General features: G+C 43.4%; 1 protein-coding gene across 1 annotated transcript in view; it reads right to left on the bottom strand.

Moving 5' to 3' along the window:
• The window catches only part of LOC147709300 (chymotrypsin-C-like), a 48,145-nt gene that overhangs the window by 9,242 nt on the left and 16,307 nt on the right, over positions 1-22,596 (bottom strand). Inside the window, exons 2-6 of the mRNA XM_086927855.1 lie at positions 14,463-14,551; positions 14,282-14,379; positions 11,832-11,954; positions 10,841-10,977; positions 4,426-4,571 (exon numbers count right to left, since the gene is read on the bottom strand). Of these exons, the coding sequence (XP_086783981.1) occupies positions 4,426-4,571; positions 10,841-10,977; positions 11,832-11,954; positions 14,282-14,379; positions 14,463-14,551 (593 nt within the window). The remainder of the gene's footprint in view (positions 1-4,425; positions 4,572-10,840; positions 10,978-11,831; positions 11,955-14,281; positions 14,380-14,462; positions 14,552-22,596) is intronic.

Genomic DNA, 22,596 nt, shown 5'->3' with positions numbered 1-22,596 from the left:
TCAGTGCAACCGATACCTCAACGCTATTATTAATGGGTAGAAAATGGCAATAAAGCTCACCAAAATGTTTCAAACAGACATGTTGTTGAACACAAAAATCAACACTTGTATGTGTGTGAAGGCTGCCATGGACAACTATATGGCAAAGTAGTCTGTTAGAGTTTCCTGTTTAATGCTGTGACACGATCTTGCCAATTAGCTTCCTCCCACGCTCTATTACATTATTTTTATTTATTTATTTACTTTTAATAAAGTTCAATAGAGTGTCCCGGCGCTGGGCTGAGCATATAAAACATTGCAGGGCTCCCCTCAACATATGTTGATCAAGGAATAACCATGTTTTAAGTTCTTTCCTAAAACCTCCTAAGCCATCCAGCTAAGAGTGACAGGCATCCGATTCCATAGACCGCCACTTGTACCTGAAAGGAGCGTCCGCCCCTGCGTGAGCGGGCAAACCTAGGCACTGTCATTAAATGGAGTTGTGATGATCTAAGGTTTCTGCTAGGCGTATAGACGCCCGCTTCCTGATGTACGCGGCTCCGAGGCCATGAAGAGCTTTAAAGGCCAGCAAAGGGCCTTAAGGTAAATTCTACTACAAATAGGCAGCCAGTGAAGATTCTTTAGATGAAGAGAGATCCATTCTCTTGGGCCCAGCATGAGGATAGCTCTGGCCGCCATGTTTTGAATAACTTGAAGTTTATGCAGGAGGTCAGCTGGAAAACCCAAATAGAGGACGTTAGCGTAGTCCAGCCTAGATGTTATAAGAGCTTGGACCACCGTCCTTCTATGAGTGAGCGAGAGAAGGGGAGGAATCTTAGTAGCATTTTCAGGATGCCATAACAGGTCCCTGCGACCAAATTTACTTGAGTTTTCATGTCAAGGGAGGCATTCAGTTTTAACCCTAGATTTCTCACTGCTCCTGCCGATGGCTGTGGCGATGGAGTATCTCCCGGCCACCAGCCTCTCCACGCTTCCTGAGTAAATGGCCCGAAGAGGATCACCTCTGATTTCTCAGGGTTACATTAAAATTGGTTACTTCTGAACCACGAAAAGACCACACTTAGGCTTTTGTTGATCCTCTCTCCATCGGGATCCTCTCCTTTTTTGCAGGTGAACAATAGCTGAGTATCGCCAGCATAGGACATAATAGTTGCACCGTAGGCCTCAGCTAAAGAGGCGAGTAGTGCCAGATAGATATTGAACAACAACGGGCTCAGAATGGAGCCCTGAGGGACTTCTACCCCCATCAAAGGAATACCAGCTACAAATGGGGGAGACCAAACCACCTGGCACCTGTCCGCCAAGAAGGAAGAGAACCATTCTAACACCGTGCCCCCAAGACCGCACTCCCTTAGTCTCTGCAGGAGACGGTCGTGGGGCACGGTGTCAAAAGCAGCGGACAGATCAAGTAAGAAAAGAACTGCTCTTCTTCCCGTATCCAAGGTTGCCTTGATAGACTCTGATATCTTGAGTAAGGCTGTCTCCGTGCTAAAATTAGCACGGAAACCGGATTGACTCGGATGGAGGAGGCCATTTGTTTCTGTAAAATCAGTAATAATATAGTTCACATATTTTTGATAGATTTCACAAAGAAAGGCAGCAAGGAAATAGGTCTATAGTTGGATGTTAGAGTAGGATCAGCCGCAGGTCTTTTTAGGAGAGGGAGGATGTTTGCCCTCTTCCAGACAGATGGAATTTGGCCCCTACTCAATGACAGATTCAGGACCTTGTTAGCCTCGGGATTAATGATCTCAGCCATGGCCGCAAGTAATTTTGCCGGGCAGGGACCAGACGGCGACCCCGACTTTAAGTTTTTCATTATGGATAGAGAATGCTCCAGGGTAATGGGAGGAAACTGAAGGATTGTGGCCATACTTGCCGGAGGAGCTGAGCGCAAGACAGGAGAAAGGTCCTGCGCGTCCTCCATAAAGGTAAGGGATTTTTGAATCTTTGACACTTTCTCATGAAAGGCGGAGGCCAACTGGCCTATCCAATTTTCTGACACAATCCTTTCCGAGGCTGCAGCTTTCGGTGAGACAAAGTGTTGAACGATTTTCAAAAATGTCCTTACTCTTATACCCTGACGCCTCAATTCTAGCTGAGAAAAAACTTTCTTAGCTTCCAGAATTCTGTTATGATACATTTTTAATGCCTCTTTATATAGTACCTTACTATCTGTGCTTACATAAACTCTTACATTTCCTCAACGTGTCATTGAACCAAGGCGCCGATGGCCTTATTGCCTGATGCGAGCAATCTTTTCAAGATTAATAGCAGCGTCCTCGATCTTACTATGCATAGAAAAGGGATTAGAAGAGAGTTCTCTGCTCAGTGCTTCGGGAGTAATTTTGTGAAAAGCTCTAGTTGTAAATGATGGCACTTTCTCAGAGATTAGAGTCTGCTTCATTAATCTACTGATCTGCCAACCGATCAAAAAATGGTCTGTCCAAACCAAAGGACAGGTTCCTCAGTTGTTATTGGAATATTAGAAAAAATGTGATCTAACGTATGGCCTTTCTCGTAAGTCGGCATAGATATATAGGGAATAAGGTTCATGATCTCCAAAGTCTCCTGGAATGTGATTGCATCTGGGCTCTCCAGGTTGTCCATATGGACATTAAAATCTCCCAAAACCAGAAAATGCTTGAATCTCGAGGCTAGTGATACAATGGAAGTAGCTATATTCCTAAATAATGTCCCTGCATATCCTGGGGGTCCATAAATTAGGGCACCTGCCACAGATTGGTGGGTGGATAAAATGAAGTGAAAACCCAGACATTCCGTCCCCTCTTTGTCCTCCATAGGAAGTATCTTAACCAGAATATTACTTCTGGGAATTATTGCGACACCACCCCCCTTTCCCTTGGTGCTTCTAATTACTCTTTGCTCCCCAAATTATGACCATATTCTCACTCCTGATTGCAAATTAGTTTACATTTTGCTTTCTTGTGGTCTTTATCAAACCAGGGCAGTTATTGATGTGAATTTCCAAGGTTTTTAAATTTGTATTTCCTATGATGTCCCTATAACCTTTGTTTTTTTCAGTGACTTTCTATGGTTTTGTAATGCTATTTTTCACTATAATGTCCTTGCAACCTATGTGTGTGGAAGGGTTTGAATGGTTCTGGTGGGTATGTGAGTGCATGTGTGCCTGACTGTGTAGGTCTGTGATTGGGTGTGTGAGTAGGTGTGTGAGTGGTTGTGTGGGTGTGTGAGTAGTTTTGTAGGTCAGTGAGTGGGCGTGTGAGTGACTGGTGATTTGCAAGTGGCTGTGTGAATGCTTGAGTGGGTGTGTAAGCTGTCTTGGTCGGTGAGTGCGTTTGTGGGTGGTTCCAAGGGTTTGTAAGTGTGTGTATGCAGGTGTGTGTGAAAGCTGCGTCTGTGAGTGGGTATATGAGTGGTTTTGAGAATCTTTGAGAGGGTGGGAGAGTAGATGTGTGTGGTTTTGTGGGTGTGTGGATGGGTGTATGAGTGAATGTGTGAGAAGGTGTGTGGATCTGTGAGTGAGTGTATGTTTTTTTTACTGGGGGTCTGCATTTGCAGATCCATCCGACTCCGTGAGGATCCAGGGATGATCCATGGTTTTTGGATAATTTCTTGCCCATGAGGGGACCCTCTCAGACCCCTCCATTAGTTCCATGGGTTCAGGGTGCATCTTCCCTGACTCCTTTTATCACATTTAAATGTTATTTTCCCCAATGGGAACCGAGTCCTGATGAACACAATGGCCACAGCAACTTGGATATGTGATGTTATGTTACAACGCATGCCATTACATCGCATGCAGTTGCAACGCCAACCTTTACCCCGAAGTTCTGTCTGGGAGCGCTGGAAGTTGGAACAGATTAATTTTCTATTCCAACTCCAGTGTGTGCAACAGTAGTGAAGGTGTTGGAGTTAAATCCAACGTCTTCTACCCACTGCTGCACACCTTTTTCATTGCAATGGCATGTGATGTAATGGCATGCGTTGTAACGGTTGCGTTGTAAAGGCTGTTTCCCCCACAACTTTCCTCTCAAGTTGCTGCCAGCCAATCACAGCACTCCTGTTGGCATGTGGATCCGCAAATATACAAATTTGTTTTCCCCTTAATATTTAAAAAACGACTATATGTATTTACAACAATTCAATAGGTCGCCTTCTGGTCCAAGAACTGCCACTTGGCCAAATTTAGAGTAATTCCGTTCAGCGGTTAGGGCAGTAGCCATGTCTAAAATCTGTATGAAAATTAACATGAGGAATGCACCTTTTAGGACCCCTCCTTTTAGTCAGTCTCCACTTGATGGATCACCCTGAAACTTTAAATACAGTAGCTGAACTGAGCGTCAAACACATTTTTAAAATGTTGTGAAGATTCATCAAACTGCGCCAAAGTTATATGCAAAACAAAAAGTTGAGACAGGCAATAGCGCTAAAGAAACTTACATTGCAGCCAGAAACAATGCCATCCCCTCCGGCACAGACCATAGTCTTCCTCACGCTGGATCCCCACCAGTCTGCACGAGAACAGGTGACGTGATTGACTACTGGCAACAGGGCTTGCTGCAGGTTGTCAGCAATAGGGCCATTAGCTGAAGCAGAGAACATTGAAAGTTTACGTATCAACAAATTAATATTCATTGTTCAAAACAATCTCGCAGGCTTTTGGTTCTAAGTTAAATCCTGGATAAAGACATGCTATACTTATCCTGTAGAAGTATAGATTTTTCAGAGGAAATCCATGGTTTATCTGTATGCTTGTTCTGTCTGGCTCACTAGTCTAACTGACATGATGCTTAGAGGCTTCCCTGTAGTTGATGCAACTTCTAACTGCCCTCTTTCTTTCGTCCCCTTTCTTATAGGGAGGTATAGAAGTACCCTAGCATTGGCTTCACGTTCATGTTGAAATTTCCATATCTTCCCTAGCAAGCCCACATAAATTACTGTCAAATAATATAATAATAACTAGGAAGAAACAATGTGGGCCATATTTCCACATCATCATCATAATTCTTTGGAAAATCAGATGACAAGGCACCCTTTATTGTTAAGTATCTGTCTGATGAATGCAATATTATATTATACTTTGCATATGGCCATGTCTGAACTGGGGTGGTGTGGAGTGCAAAAAAAACGATGGATTTAGGCCCAGATCTCTGTACTAGGGTGAATGTATGACATTGTTCTACATTCTGTCCATCAACTGTTATTTTTGCATTCGTACTTCCTGCCATACATTATAAGAATTTTGCAAGTCACCAAGCAATTCCACAACCTTATTGAGGGACGAGGCTGAAGGTATAGAATCATGGAACGCTAAGTTGACTTGAATATCCTTTTAACGTATGGCAGAGGGTGGTTTATTCTTTATAATACATTGCCACACCATCAGCTTTTCCAAAGAGCAATTACATCTTTGATTTCTTGCTCCTTCATATTCATTGCAGACATGATGAAGAAAAGCAGACCCTGGACTGCAAAATCAAGCATATCAAAAAGCAGTTAGTAAATCTCAGATTGCCTCATGTGAGGAGTGTGAAAATCTCACCAAATCCTTTTTATTCTTTAAATCATGTACTGGTCTCTTTGCATTTTGTTTTCTGTTACTAAAGTAGTAGTTACAAGTACCACATTGTGATAAAATAAAAAATAAGGGCCATATGTATGAACACATTTTTCCATAGCCATAGAATGGGTAAAACCCTTTGATACATCTGGCCCTAAGTCTATTTGTCCCATGTAATTTAATCTCAGATAGTTTGCAAAAAATAAAAGCCGCTTAGCGGAGATGGACACAAGACAGTGGGAGAAAGCGGCAGTGTGTGAGGGCGAAAAAGGATTAAGAGGGATGCTGGGGTCAAGGAATGCCACTCTGGGTTTCCCTGTAAATTGGCATGGATAGGGGCAGGGGAAAGCAAAGGGGTACAATGACTCAGCAGGAAAGATAGGTATTTAGGAACATCAACAAGAATGGGGGCCTCCTTTGAAACCAAGCAACAACAATGGAGATTACAACACAGGAGGGGGGCATGGCAAGCAACACTGAGGTTGGGGGAAATAGGTAAAGCAATAAATGCAGGAATGTGGGAGCAACAGTAAAGCAACAGCGCGGTTGGGAGAGGGCAAGCTATACCAGGGGATTGAAGAGCAGGAGGGGCAACAAGAGCAAGCAAAACAGCACTGGTGAGAGGAGGAAGCAATAATGCAGTGCCATAGGGAGAGTGAGCCTGCAAACACGTGCACTCACTCCTTTGGAGTGCTACAAGTTGAAAAAAAAGGAAAACATTTGGAAGCATGCCACCAATGGAAGGGACCGGGCCGCAGACTGGATGCTGTACTTGGTCCAGGCTATATGGGATGGACAAACACAGGGATAGAAAGTGAAAGCAGGAAGGGCTTACCAATGAGAAGCAAGGAAATTAGAGTGACATCGAAGCAAACCAATGGAAAGTAATGGGCTGGCTCTAAGCCCAATTTAATCATTATTTTTTTAATTTGTATTAGATCTCCCAAGTGACAGCATTTGCGTTGTCTCATACGAGGCCTATAAACGTACTGCCATAAATATCTCCTTTCAACTGATCATGTTTCTTTTTAGAAAAACAAATCGACATCAAAAGCCAGTTCCCGTTTTCATTGTTTAAAATGCAGCTATAATGATGGTCTGTGACTTGCCTTTGAATGTGGCTGCTGGCAGCAGACATTGTGATGGCATACCTCAAGGGTAATGTGCTAGAATAACCTTTTATTTCATCTTGCTCAGAAGCACAAACACGCACATTCCATGAAAGAAAATGTTTTATAAGCCAATGCCCGTGTTCCAATAATGATAGAGACAAAACATGTTAAAGTTTAGTTCTCTTTCTATATCTAGTGTACACAGACACTGGTCAATGTGTTTCAAGGACCTTTGGGTAAACTATTGAAAACAAAATTAATGTTTGCTTGCTGTGGCTGTGAAATGGTTTTGCGTTCTTAGGGCACTTTTATTGGAAGGAACAGACCCATTCTTAGCCTCCATTGTGGGTTAAGCCTGGCAGATATTTTTCGAGTCTTTAAAATGTAAAGCTAGGAATAATGCAACTCAATACACACTGGATTGGGAAGCTGAGAGATGGGCGTTTGGGAAAGAGACTGGGAGCAAAATACTCTGTGCCAGAGAGGGTGCGTTTTCCGGAATCTATTACGACACAACCTGTTTTTTGTTACCTGACTGGTTCAGATTTGCGATTTAATTTGACATTTTTGAAAGAAGCCCAATAAAATGACTGTCTGTGGCAGTGCTTAGTTTGAAAAAATTAAAGTGGCAGGTCCCTGCTCAGGAGGCACCATCCATTGTCCCTAACAGCCCTGCCAATAATAGTACTAATTCAGACTATTCCAGGCCACCCAAAGCTATAGGAATGGCGTGGAGCAGTTTAAATTGTCATTTGTTATGTGCATTGAATTCTTAAACACTGTTTTGTGCTCATATCAAATTAAACAGACATCGCCACTATGTGGTGGACTGTCATTAGGGCTGGTGTTGAGAATTAAGTGCTGGTGACGAGCACCGGAAACCACCAGATCAAATTAAGCACTGGTCTGTAGCGCGCAGATCTCTTTAGTGCCTTTTGTGCAGTAGAGACCCCAGCCTTAAGACACTGTGCGCAATATGTCACTTTTCAAGTGCTCGCCATTCTGCGTGAGATTGACTCACATTCCCAATGATTTACATTGTCCAAATGTGTTAAATCAGACAGGATGTAGTCCTTGGACCATCAAGAGATCCAGGGCGCTGGCGAGCCAGCCATGTGCCTTGCACTATAAAACCGTAAAAATTCTTTCAAAATGAAATCTGAATTGTGGTCGTGGCAGAGCTGCCAGCTCGTGTGGACGGGCGGCATTGCGCCAATTAAAATGACTATCTTACCCAAAATTTTACATACCTTCCAATCCTTACCCTGAACACCATACCGTAACATGCTGCTAACTATGCCGAAGGTGATGAACAAATTTGTGTGGAACAGGAAACGACCTCATATGGCATAATACCTCACATACCATCCTGTGTCTGAGGGCAGCCTGGGGATACCCAATATCGCACCCTACTTCCAGGCCACACAGCTTAGATTCCTAGTGGAGTGGGGATGCCCTGAGTCTGAGAACCACTGGTGAATCAAGGCACTTGCATATGGAAGATACCATGGCTACCCCAACGGAGCAGATCATGGGGGCTTTACTCCTCCCCTGTCACACAGGCCATGCTAGTGGTATTGGCTAGGGTGCCGGAGTGAAACAGTCTGGTGACCCATCCTTTGCCACTGAGCCCCCCTCTTTTCCAAGCCTTATTTCATACCAGGTATATGTAATGACCACTTTGAGCTCTGGCAGGTAGCGGGTGTAAACGGATTGGCGAACTCTTTGACTACACTGGGATCATCACCTTCACCACATTGAAAACAGATTTTAACTTAGCGGAGGCTGATAGCATGCAACACATGCAACTCTGACATGGGGTAACACATCTCTCATGTAAGTCTGAGTGCCCACCGCCTCTAACACCATTTGAGAAATGGCTCTTACGGAAAGTCCCGTGCTCACTATTCCACCGGATTCACGCTAGCCTGATTGATGACAGGCGATACCCCAAAACTGGTCCCAGGATCCTTGTTTCTGGTCCAGGGAGGACCTGGACTAGGAGTTCAGGTTGGACCATTCCTATGGGGAGTAGGGTCAAGGCTGATTTGCATACGGCTGGGTCCAAACTGGAATGGTGAGCACAGAAAACAATGGATTTAACCCAGATCTGTGAATGGGGGCAAATGTTTTATTTGATAAGCATTCCGTCCATCATCTGTTCTTTTTGCATTTGTCGCCCTAAGTGGAAAGTGTATGCCCAGACGTGGGACCTGTGCTCGCTATGACACCGGAATCAAGATAGCCTGGCTGATGATGGATCAGTCCCCAAACCCGGTCCTAGGTTGCTTGTTTCTGGTCCCGGAAGGATCTGGCCTGCACAGGTCCCACGTCTGGGCATACTGGATGGACTGGTAACATGGGGAGCAGGGTCTGCATTGAATTGTATATGGCTGGGTCCAAACTGGAATGGTATGGGGAGCAAAAACACCTGATAGATTTAAGCCAGATTTGTGACTGGGGTGAATGTTGGATTTGTTTAGCATTCTGTCCATCAATTTTTCCTTTTGCATTCGTTGGAGGATGTCCAGCAGGTTGGGGGATACTGGAAGAGTTGCCTACCTACAGTTAATGGGCGACCGAGCCATTATACCTGAGATATTGCATGTATGTGGGGAGGGCTGAGGGGGCGAAGGGTTTTTTGTTGCAGGCAAAAGCATTTGTTTATCTAGTTAGCCGGCCTCTGGCTTATAGCCAACAATTTTGTAAGTTACATTATTCAGATAATACTTATAAAATAGACATTTTAATTCTGTCAAAAACTGGACTTGGGCACTTTGGGGCTTGACGAGTTTTTAGTAAAATTTAGATCTCAATCTGGTGTCCTATGCAGCCCTCATGTTTGTGAAATCTACCACTTGTTTTCTTCCTCATGACAACAACTCTCCTTCAGATGGCAGAATGTATTTGCCCGGTGTTACTACCTGGATGAAGAGTGACTCCTCTGCACATGTAGAGAGGGCAGGAGTTGTCCACTCAACATAGAGGGATCAGCATGGGTAACTCCCACAATTTGAAGAGAGCCAGTGGTCAATCTGAGCAAAAGGTTTGTATGGTCCTCCTTTGCAAACTATTAAGCTCTTCAAGGTAATGGATTTCCAACTGTCCCCGACCACAACAATGCAGTACTTCTTTAACACGACCAGTTAGTAGCCACTGAGCAAGCAACTAAATGTAGTTTAAAGCCCAAACTTTGACTAATTATAATCTATAAAGACCCCGGTTGGTTAATTTATATACAGTAAATGCTAGTTTAAAGTTTAGCAAATTTAGTTAGTGTTGGAATTTAGTATAATCAAGGCAGCAATCAGGAGTTTTTAAATATTGAAGGGAATAGGTCAGAATGTTGCAAGCACTGAATCCCTGGCTCATGGCATCCATCATAGGGGTCTATTTAATTACCTGTTCACAGCAAACCTGAACAGAGTCAACTACCGTTCATGTGGAGTATTACCAATATCTAGGGCAACCCTGAGGATTAGCGTGCAATATATTCTGTTATCACAGGTGAGAGCCACCACCAGTGGCTCCAGGGCAACCCTGAGGATTAGCGTGAAGCATCTTCTGTTATCACAGGTGAGTGCCACCACCAGTGACTCGAGGACAACTCTGTAGAGTAGCGTGCAGCATCTTCTGTTATCACATATGAGTGCCACCACTATTTGCTCCAGGCTAAATCTGCCGATTCTCATGCAGCATCTTCTGATATCACAGGTGAGAACCACCACCAGTGGCTCCAGGACAACTTTGCAGAGTAGTGAACAGCATCATTTGTTATTACAGTTGAGTGCCACCACCAGTGGCTCCAGGACAACTTTGCAGAGTAGTGAACAGCATCATTTGTTATTACAGTTGAGTGCCACCACCAGTTATGTTATGTTATTTATTCTTGTAGAGCGCATGGTTACCCTGGGGTTACCCTGTTCCAGTAGCTCCAGAGCAACTCTGTATAGTAGTGAGAGGCCTCTTCTGTTATAGGTAGGTGAGTGCCACCACCAGTGGCTCCAGCAGAACCACAAGCAGTTGACCCACCACCACACGCCTAACTAAGGGTTGAATTCAGACATCTGACACTTGCCTGAGATGATGCCCCACACGTGTCCCATAGTGACCCCGATAAAGGGCCTGGTAAGAAGAACACAAACTCTTCAACTAATAAGAATAGTGAGAGCTTCTTGCTTACTGTAGAGCCGGCCCCAACCAGTGACGTAGCAGGAGAATTTATGGGGCAGCACAACTCCTGCAGCGGGTAGGCACGCCGGCTGAATCTTGTCGGACAATTCTACGGGCTCGGCCAGCTTGATCAGGGCAATGTCATTACTGCAAGGAAAGAATATTGGCTCATTTGTGGATCTAAAATACTTTAAAGACTGAATGATCACCAGAAGCCAGAGTTAGGGAATCATCACACCTTTACGGCACTACCCTAACAAGGAACGTGCTTTGTATTCACCCCATATCCCTGTAGAATATTTTGGATGCTGTGGGAAAGGGGATAACTATTAATATATTGGAGGGAATTCTTACAGGATGAATCCCTGAACTGTGCAATCAGGCTGAGGCTTTACCCACTCCCATCAAGGGCCGAGTTATGAAGACTGTGCTGTGCAACAATCCCTGTTTATATGGTCTGACTGTTAGAAGAGTAATGTGTGCACTAGTCACATGGTACAAATGTTGGTGCAAAATTGAACTGGTACTCGTTGCAGAGAATCAGACCCTTGGGCTATTTGAACCTTGACTGAGGCCCCAATAAGCTCAAATAGTCTAACCCACAAAGCTAGTTTCTGGGGGGAATACCAGGCAGATTGGCTCAAGGAATAAGCCATACTCCCTCAGAGATCAAATGTGTGGTATATGCACTTTAATGTGTGTGGTATATGCACTATAATTAGCAAAGTAGCAGTGTAGTTGAAAAATGAATGAACCTAAAATGTCTTTAAAATAAAAAAAAGCTAAAAATAAAACTTTAAATTAATAAGGTTCTTTGTAACTCCAGATACTCGGACAGTGCTGGGTGGAAACATGTCTGCATAGAAGAAAAATCCACACACCCTGAATGTGTCTGCTAGTGTGCTCTAAGGTTATCAGTAGTTGCTTCTTTGATGTAAAGGTGAGAAACTGCTTTGACCCCTAAGAAAAGCCTCACGTAAGTTAGACATAGCAGAACATACACAATGGGGAAAGAGGTCCACTTTTCATGAACGATGAGTTTGGCGGTGCCAACTGTGACCGATCCATGCTCCTCCATCTTCAGGTTGTGTTTCCCTAGAACGACGCGGTATGTCCTGGAGCTTCTGCAACAAGAAGTCAAGAAATAGCGTCATGTTAAAAAATATTCCCAGTGGCAGCACAACTTCTAAGCTCTGTTCGGATATGACTGATGAGAAAATACATTCTATAGCCCTAGACCCCTTGCTATATTTGCTGCCTTAGTTAGGATTTTTCTTTCAGTCGATAACCCTGCCTTAGACCAGTCTGTCTGCTCATCTCTTCTGCTATCTCTGTCCAGTTAACCATCATGTTTATCATCAGTCGTTTAATCGCTGATTATTCCTACAGATCCCAGGGCAGGAGGTTTTGAGGCTCTTTGAACTATATAAAATATTGTAGAAAATGTACTTCGAACTGATAACTTGTCGCTTGTGATCCTTCTTTTTGGGATCCTTGAAGGTCAGCGGTTACTGGACCTTATCCCTTGGGTGTACAGTTGTTTGCCAGTGGGGTCCCTGGGTCACAATGCTGTTGCACTTAAAACTGGCTAGCCTAGTGATGCCCTCGAGCTAGCAAGGACAAGCAGCCGAGGTTTACTCCAGGAAGTGACAGGGCTTGGAGAATCAGATTTCATGTGATACATTAGGCATAAATTAATAACTTCAATGTACAGTCACTTCTTAACTTTCTAACAAGAAGGACTTCAAAAGCAGGTGAGTAAAATAATACCCAAAAATAAGGTACAGATGGAAAACCTAGGGGCATATTATTAAGGGTATTATCGCCGCTTTAGCGGGACTTTTTCCCGCGAAAGCGGCGATAATTTTATCGCCCTATTAGCAAGCTGTCGCTAACAACAGTTAGCGACAGTTTCTAGGCGATAGCGAGCGGTTTGGGGCCCGCTTTGCATGTCAGCGATATTTATCGCTAATGACATGCAAAGTGGGCGTAGACAAACTGTTAGCGACTGAAAGCAGTCGCTAACATCACTATTGCCTATTATCAACGCAGGCGAAGCGATAAAAAAATGTGCGCTAAGCGCTAATATCGCCAGAAACTAACGCCTGCTTAGACCACTTCTTAACCTGTACATCCAATGGGATTTGGATATTCAGGTTAAGACCCTATTGGTGTTAATTCCTGAATATCGCTGAATTTCCAGCGATATTCACGCATTGAGCCCCTATCGCCGGATATTTTATCGCATTTGAGATAAACGTTGCTAATTGCACGTTATCTCTGCGATAAAATTCAGCAATGTGCGGCGATAAAAAAAATATCGCTAAGCTCATTTAGCGATAAATATCGCTAGTTGTTGATAATATGCCCCATGGTCCCTTCCGAGCCCAAGACACAATGTCAAATGCCTCTATACCTCCCTCACAATAGGGACTACACCAAAGAGTCCTATGCTATTTATTTTTTCTATGGTTCCTTCTTTGGGTCAACTTTAAAAATGTTGGAAGCCTGGGCCGCGGAGATATGAAAGCTGTCACCCCTAAAATATGCCACATTCTAGTGTCACAACTCTTATTGTCATACCGGGGTGACAAAACGTGGGGGTTAGACTATAACTTGACTTCGACTGATGGCTATGTTGATCCCACCAATTCTACAGGTTTGAGCTTTTTCAGGTTGGAAAGAAACTAACCAAACCCTCAAACACAGTAAAGAGTGTGGGCAGGGATCTGAGCTACGCCGACCTGGCAGAAATGTTAGGGCCAAACCAGAGACTTCTGCATAATCCAGTGTATCCCAAAATTATGAATCTTTGACTGCAATTATCTATTAGGAGTAAAACCTGCCCAGTTAGATCTTATATATTTATGAATGCGGCCAGAATATATTTGTAGATCTTATACAATTCTCTAATAATCCTGTCTTCACTCCTGGAGTTTTGGAGATAGTAATATTACAATTTCCTTTCTAATTGATTCTACTGGAAAGATCTTAATGTGCTCAGCTTGCTCCTCGACAGCAAGACTGTCTAAGCTCCCCTTCTCCAGAAATTCCTTATTTCAGCCTGAGATTATGACAATGTTTCTAGATATAGGGCTTGATAAAACTTCACAAAAATTTCGGTGAAACACTCTGGATTCTCCTCCAAGGCACCCGACTTATTATTCCGGACATCATGGATTTGACTAGAAGTTGTTCTCAATTTAATTTTCCATGCAATAAATTTCCCAGTTTTGTTATTAACCTTGACTGTTGTTGACTTGTTGTCTGGTTAAAACAGTGGATATTGTTTGTCCTCATACTTTGCAAATGTCGCTTCAACTAGAAGGAGGAGGAAGGTAGAAGAGGAGGTAATGTAGCTCAACTGGAAATCCAGGCCCTAACACCACAGCATGTTTATGCTTTTGCAACATGTCAATCCCTGCTCCTGGACTTGCACAGAGCTAGTTACCTGATGCAGTGGGCGGCTGTGAGGACCCATTGTGGGTGGATGAGGGTCCCTCCGCAGGTGTGGCCCCACTGGGTCTCCGGCTGGTACTGCAGCGAGATCTGGAATGGGGCGACAGCCATTAGCAGCAGCTCTCAATGTCTGTAGACCGGGCACGTTGGTAAAGACTGTTGTTTTACTTTACCTGCCAAGGCCAGCTGTTGGGCCTCACATCCTCGCCCCCGACAACTCTGGAGACGTTAGGAGTGTATGAAGGCACACCACAGCAATAGGCTGCAACAGAAAACACAAATAACCATTACTAGTGGCCATCACAAAACACAGCACTGTCAACTCAATAAGCTGTCAGTGTCAAGCTGAGGATAGGTCTACCCCCAGCCAATAAGCAAATCAATGTCCTGAAAGACTCACAAGCAGTCAATAGTGTCTTCTGCCTCATTTTGGCTGACATATATATCCTAGACCACGACCTAATGATGTTGCATCACCTCACCTTTACCTGCAGATCCATCACACACCAAGGAAGCTGCACCACACAGTTTTATAGATGTACCAAAGAACCATACATTTATAATGGGAGATTTAAACTGACTGGCAGAACATATGGGGTATTTCCTCTTTTCTTTGACAACACACAAGACAGAGGTTTCTATGACTGGCACCACAGCTAGTGTGAGGATGGTTATAACATGGACCAAGCCATGCTTGATTGTCTCCCAGGCCCTGATCTCATTTGAATGGCCTGCTGCCAGAGTGTGGCACACCATCAGGAGCAAAGCGCCTTGCACCTGCACCATACTTACTGAAACACTGGTGGTGTTCCTAACATATTGACTGGTCTTGGTGGTGGCCATTTGTAACACCATTGCCCCATCAATTTCTAATCACATTTAATGAAATTATTGTGAAAAATTGACAAATGGATCTAACTTTTCTTAAAGCATAATTAAGTTATAGTGCGGCGTTTGACTGTGGCAATGGGGAAGGACAGTGGTATGGATGTAGCGTGTGGAATGGATGCATGAGATGAGCCCATGTTGGGATGGTTTGATGGAATGTGAGGGAATTCTCAGGAAAGCATCTGGCAGTTCAAGTATATGGAAATGGGTGCATTTCCCCTGGTGTTGCTCCAGTATGTACAGTATACTTGTTATCTGATCTCTGCCTTGCGTTCTCCTTCCAACTTTGTCAATAAATGAGCAACTGGAGTAGGAGTGGTGGAGAACCCTGGAGCCACCGCCAATACTGTGCCTATGATAAACCAGTGTTGGACTGCGGCGTATCTCTAAGGAACCTGTGAGGACCACAGTGAAGTGTTGAGACCACAGACAGGTGCACAGTAGCGGTTCTGTTATACCACGCAAATGATGTGGAGAACCACATGGGAGGACCGACAATTGACAACCCCAGCATTGATTTTCAGGTGTACGTCATTGGGCAGGCAACATGTAGCCCTTTCCTGATGTGTGACACATCCTGACCTGCTTCTCCAAGCTGTATGCATGTCATGAGTTGCACACCTGCAGCCATTTTATATGTTGCTTTGCCTGGCAACCAAGTAAAAGGTGCGCAGAAGAATGCTGTCCATGTCTGAACTGGGGTGGCGGAGTGAGCTAAAGAATGATGATGGATTAAACCCAGATCAGTTGACTGGGGTTGAGTGCTTGCAATGTGCAACACTCCGTCCATCATCCCCTGTGGTTTTGCTTTGTTCGCCCTAAGTTGGCAGGGTATGCCCAGACGTGAGTCCCTTGCTCACTTTGCCACTGGATTCAAGCTAGCCTGACTGATGACGGCTGATAGCCAGAAACCGGTCCCAGGATGCTTGTTTCCGGTCCAGGGAAGACATGGCTTGTCAGTTCAGGCTGGACTGTTCCCATGAGGCACAGGATCAGACTGATTTGCATATGGCCATGTCTGAACTGGGGTGGTGGAGTGAGCTAAAGATGGATTAAACCCAGATCAGTTGACTAGGGGTGAGTGCTTGCAATGTTCAACAATCCGTCCATCATCCCCTTTGGTTTTGCTTCGCATAATGCTGTCACCATTGACCTCTTCTGCAGGTGGCTACGTTTTGGCTTTTAAGAAGTCTTTATTGAAAAGCACTGAGGATATTTGTAGCATATGAAACATACCCTGCCAACTTCCAACAAAAAAGTGTTTGGTAATAGGTTATTGGCAGGAGGAGTTAGAGACACACATACATTTTTGTGCTACACATGGATGGTCAGAGAGTCAAATCATAGCTTCTTCTCAGCAGTGAATAAGAGCCGTAGTGGTTCATCGTTTACCAACATTATGTTAATAAATTATTTGTTTTCGATATAATAGACTATGGCGATGTTTTTAATCATCCCTGTATTTGGTGATTCAACAGCAAGGTTACAGCTAACCTCCTTTTTACAAGCACCAAGGGAACCTTCCTTGGAATAAGGAGTTTGGTTTGAAGAATTTTGAAGTACTGTTGGTATCTGTGATAGATTGGGAAGATGAGGATTGCTTTGCATAAATGAAAATCATTAATATAACATTGCTTAGGTGGAGAAGATCCAAGAAAATTGATGCATCTTCCGACATTATAGATGTTTTTGAATATGGTGTGAAGCAGGTACCGGGGCCTTATTAAAAATGTGAACAGTTTAATGGAGAAATATAAATTCGATTCTAGGAATGAAGATGAAGCAGAGTAAATACAGAAATACATTTCATCATTAAGCCCGTTGGCTGTTATGTGAGACTTTAGTCATGACCAAATGTTAGGTGATCACATGGAAAAGAACACCAACAGTAAAAAAAAGTACAGAAAATAATGCAGATAAGTATTAATCTTGAATTAGATGCCACCATTAACACAACAAGGAGTGTGAATCTGGATGCTATATATTGGAGTTAAGGTATCAGTCTTCATCTGAGGTCAATACAGTGAACAAGAAAAGTGCAGGGGACAAACGAATAATAAATAATGCCTTTGAAAAAACAAAGAAGAGGCTGTTGTTAATTACTGTAGATGTGGTGGTTCAAGCTTAGGAACTCTAGAACTTGCCCAGCATATGATAAAGTATGCAATAGGTGTAAAAAATGAACTTTTTAGCAGATTTTGTAAAATCATATGTGAAAGTAAGGCCACATTAGATGCTACAGGGGTGTGAAGCTATGGGCCTGAATCCTGATGTTGTGTTGAGTGATGGGACCTGTGAAAGAAAATGTATAGGTTTGCCAAAATGTTACATTAAGAAGGATGTGAAGTAACTTGGTGTGATGGTTGATGTGTGAGTATGGGTTGTTATTCACAGGAATGCACTGGTGACTAGACTGCAGGTGAAGAAGAGGGTGCTAAAGTTTCAAAGGGAAATACAAGAGGATATGGATTGTCAGTAAGAGTTTCTTAAGGAGTTGAAGCAGGGTAGGTTGTGTGGCAGGTTGTGTGGCTAAGGTTGCTGATTTATGGAAAGGGTAGTCTATAAGGTCAGATCCCATACATTTTTTTGAAGTGTTGAAATACAATGATTATAGTGGAAGAGGTTTAATATTGAGTTGATATAATTACACACAGGAGGGGTATGAGTGCTATGTGTGGTGATGATAATGTATTTTAAAAAGAAGTGTAGAAGAAATTTGTGCAAATAATGAGTCTCTTTTACCGCCAACATGGAATGGAATGCCAGGGACTGTAAGAGGGGCTAGTGGGTATTCTGTCAAGGGGATGTGAGGTCAACAAAGAGGACTCCTCAGAGGCTCTGAGATTATGTGGTTAGTTAGAGTATATTTGTTGTGTAGTTGGTAGTTTTTTAAGTGTTTGTTCTTTTTTTAGGGTTGCGTTCATTTATATCAGTTTTCTAAAGTTGGAGATGTGTGTTATACTGTGCTGTTTTAGTGGACGTGTGTAGAATGACAGCAGTATGGATCGATAGAATGTGTGGAATGGCTGTGTGTGATGTGCACGTGTAGGGAATGTTGGATGAAATGTGAGGGAATTCTTGGAGTGGCAGTTGGTGGTTGAAGTGCATAGCACTAGGTGCATTTCCCTTAGTGTCCTTCCTATAATATTCTCAATAAACTTCAGTTATTACCTCTTCACTGCCCTACCCTCTCATTCCAACAATCATCATTACATGAAAGATGACGAGATATGCCCGGAGTATTAATGTTCCAAGATGGCCACGACATTCAGGATCGGTTACTGTTGGTCTTTCACCGTTGCTTTGGCAACCACCAAAATCTCAATAAGAGATATAGGGCTCTGTAGTTGGCTGCAAGCACCTATCATTCTGCCAAGAATCTGTGTATAACTGGGAAAGCAAAAAGTACTAAATCCACAATGGATCTGAGGGTGTGACGCTAAGTAGCACACAGTACTAGCGACATTCCCTGTGATGGGATTCCAGGCATGTGGAAGTGAAATTATTTTTGATTTGTGGGACTCTTTCGATTTTTTGATTAGTGTTTCAAAGAAAAGAGGAGTACCGCTGCTCGCCAGCCCTTTACCCATGGGTGGAATCAAACCCAGGCAGTGTGCCGTTGTGTTTGGGTCACATCAAATAGACCTCCAAAATCTTCTGGCCCATGCTTTCAATTGCTTCACAGTGTCAGAGGAGTAATGGAGAGCCACACATAACTTGACCTCTGTTATGTATCCCTGTGCCAAAGGTACAAAAAAACGTATCTGCTATCCTTGACCAGCCCCCACCACCTTCCTTGCTTCCTTGCCTCTGCTGCAGCTCTGTTTTCTGTTTTCAGTCAAAGCAAACAAGCAGTGCTGCTCTGACAAGCTGTTTAGGATGCCGGTCAGCTTGGTCTTTTTGACATCACAACAGTGGGTAACCAGTTTTGTTATCAACTGTTGCTATGCCATTGCATAGCAACAGTGTGAATCAAAAACTGAAACAAATGGTAGATGCTCCCTATTAGAGCCATACATAACATTATCACTACATAGCCTGCGTAAAAGAATGCAATAATTCATCTTTGAAATCCTCTATTGACTCCCTCCCCACCCTCTGTGAACCCCAACTTGCAGGGGGTAGACCCCCTTCCATACTGTGTCCACCCTCAAAAGAACAAATAATGCTTATACTACGGATCCCTAGTGCCATCTGTCTCGGCTTACGCCCTCAAGAACATGCAGGTGTCGTTCAGAGGCATGAGTACCAGGGATAGCCTTTGTGAAAGGGACCCAAAGCCCTCCAGGGTGGTGGAAGAGCACCATTAGCAGGTCCACACACTAAGTTTGCATAGACCAGTTTCCATTTGCTGTCAAACAGTAGGTGGGTGCCATTCATGTTACTTGTGATACGTTCCATGGCTAATATTGTCCACAATCTATGGTACCATTGAGTGGGTGCCAGACTTTCCACCTTCTTCCAGTTGTAGGCTATTTTCATTTTACAGGTCCCAGGCATTGGAGAGACAAGTACCACTCATGTCTTGTCATTGCTTTCAGGTTTGTTGGCTTGAGGCCTGTGAGCATCATCTCAGGTATGAAGGGGATCAGATGTGTCAGTACCTGATGTAGGAACTTGGAGACTGCCCTCTAAAATGACTGGATCACTGTAAAAACCCACCAAATATGAAGCCCCTCGTCTAGAGCCCTACATGCCCTCCATCATCGGGGAGACACGGCATGGTACAAGCGGTAGTGTCTGTGTGGAGTGTATTGCCAGCCATACCAGACCTTTTAATGTATTTTCTCCCTAGGACGGAGGTTGAAGAGGCATTTATACAGTGCAGAGGTTGTGCCCCCATGCTTATGAGCTTAGGAAACAACAGTTTCAAAGGTGTTTTAGCTTGATGTATGTGATTAATGAAAAAAACGAAAATGGAGAAACCACATTGGAGAAAACAAAATCGTGAAAAATCAATTTAAAGGAAAGACAATAAAAGTAAATAAAAATTAATAGAAAATTTGTGGTAACATTTGAAAGGAATGATCATTTTAAGGAAAAATCCAAAATTGCATTAAACTTAGATAGAGTTTTGGACTAATCAAAAAATCAAAGAGGGGGGAGTGAAAAGGAAAAGGTAGAATCTTCTCCCTCATACTATTGTTATACAACACAAGGATTCTACCATTTATTACATGGATATATATGCGCATATGTATGTGTTATTCTTACTTGAGGTGTTAATTATATTAATAGGGCTACGTAAAGGATGGTGTCCTAAAAAAGATGATCTAAGCACCTTCTATTGATTTTAGGAAGGGCAATATTTCCAAAATACCCCTCACACACTGAAACCTGATTCAGTGTCATGCCTCATCATTGGGGTCTTCCCGCCCCTCTATGGGAGGGGGCGTGCTATGGCCTACGTAGATGCGGTAGCACTTTATTAAGTGATTAGTGAATATGTGTAATGCTTGGGATCGTGAAAAAAAGTGTACAATGGTTAAAAATTCTCTGGCTAGTGGAAAAAATATCTACTTTATTTCCGTCCCTAACTGAGAATAGTAAAAATGGGGAGGTGTAGATGGTGTACTATGATGAGTCACCTTCTACAAGGTCGACATGTTTCAGAAGCCATCCCCTTGGCTTTCTTCCTCAGGAGCAAAAAACAATCCCTGTTTCACCTCACTGGGTGATAGAGTAATGAATGTACATATGCCTGCTGGTCACAAGTGATGTCCTCTATTCCCTATTAGGGCAGTTTGAAAGATATACCCATAGTATATCTTGCAACAAAATCTGAAATAAAAAAACATTGTGTATAAACAATGACATTCATTATTTATCACATCATATATTCACATAAACATCATGTGGAAAGTATAATGCTCTTTTATCCCTAAGATATACCCTGTTGTGGGTATTAGTACCACTTGGTAAATATCCTCTACTCATATGCCAGCTAAAGAAACATTCCTCGTTGTTATGGTGCCCAGTTTCACATTTATTCAGAACTCATTCATACATATGTCAGTTTTTGCAAATTACATCTTTCATCCAACACATTCATACATATTAAAAGGAAGTTATATACAATTGTTATGTACTGTTTGTGGTATTCAACAGATTTTCAAAACAACTATGCACTTGCTCATTTCGAAATGTGTTCTAATGACGTGCCTTTGAAGTATGGTGGATTCTCAATAGATGTCTGTGCACTCACTCTTTTTTAAAATGTGCTCACATGGTGTGCCGTTATAAATAATGTTGGTATGGATGCTCCTAAAATAAACATGCCATCTAAGGTTGCTATAAATACATACATATGTATGATATTTTTACCGTAGGTGTAAGGTAAGCATGGGCGGAAAATCCGTTTCGCTCGCGGATTTTGCGGATTTTCGGGAAATTCGCAATCCGCGAGATTCGCGAATCTCCCGCAAAATCCGCAAATCCGCGAGCAGCGGATTTTGCTCACACTGCTCGCACTGTTCGCGTGAGTTCGCGTGAGTTCGCGCCCCGCGAATAAGTGCAAAATTGCAGAAATACGATTTTAGCAAACTGAAAGTAACTACTTACCAGGTTCAAAAGTTCAGGCTCATCATTAGTAGCCATTTCCTGTAGTGCTTGCTGAGGGGCCCCTCCAGAGTTCAGTTGCCAGTTGCAACTATTATGTGACCCTGCTCTGAACCTCAGAATAGTTACACATATGCCACAAAGGTCCTGAATTACAGCTAAGGGAGACAAGCAGGAGCCAGGCTGGCAGTTCAAATCCATTAATCAGCCCCTAATTCATTATTGTCAGTTGGGGCAGGGCAGGTGTTGTAACTAATTTTGCAACAATGAAAGCACTTAGCAAGTGCAAAAGTTCACTAATCAGGAAGCACTAAGGAAGCAGGTGCCAGCTAAAAAAATATTCTGTGACACATTAATCAGCCCCAAATTAATTCAGGTCACGTTAGGCAGGGAAGGTGTGCTTGCGTTGCCACAATAATGTACACTGACTGGACAACCAGAGGGTGCTGTGATGAAACAGAGGGTGGCATGGGTGGGCCAGAGGGTGGCATGAGTAGTCAGAGAGTGGCAGTGGTGACAGAGAGTGGCAGTGATGAAGAAGAGTGTCCCAAACAGGCTGGACACGTAGAAACAACAAGTTCGTGAAACTTGCGACCCGACAGGTAAGTTCGCAATTTGCGACATTGTACAAAACCCTCGCGAACTGGCAGAAACCCGCGCAAACACACAAAAAAAAAATCCGCAAATTCGCGAGAATTCGCGGATTTTGCGGATTGCGAGTTCGCAAATCCGCAAAATTCGCGAACGCGAGATTCGCAAAATTCGCCCATGCTTAGTGTAAGGGCGCCTTCAATTAGACGCTGTGGGTATTTTGAAACACAGAGGGGAAAAGGGGGGGGGGGTTACACAGGAGTCGTTATA

Source organism: Lissotriton vulgaris, chromosome 6 (genome assembly GCF_964263255.1).
Source record: "Lissotriton vulgaris chromosome 6, aLisVul1.2, whole genome shotgun sequence".
NCBI lineage: Eukaryota > Metazoa > Chordata > Amphibia > Caudata > Salamandridae > Lissotriton > Lissotriton vulgaris.
The sequence above is the reverse complement of the archived record's forward strand: the minus strand, read 5'-3'. Positions and strand labels throughout refer to the sequence as shown.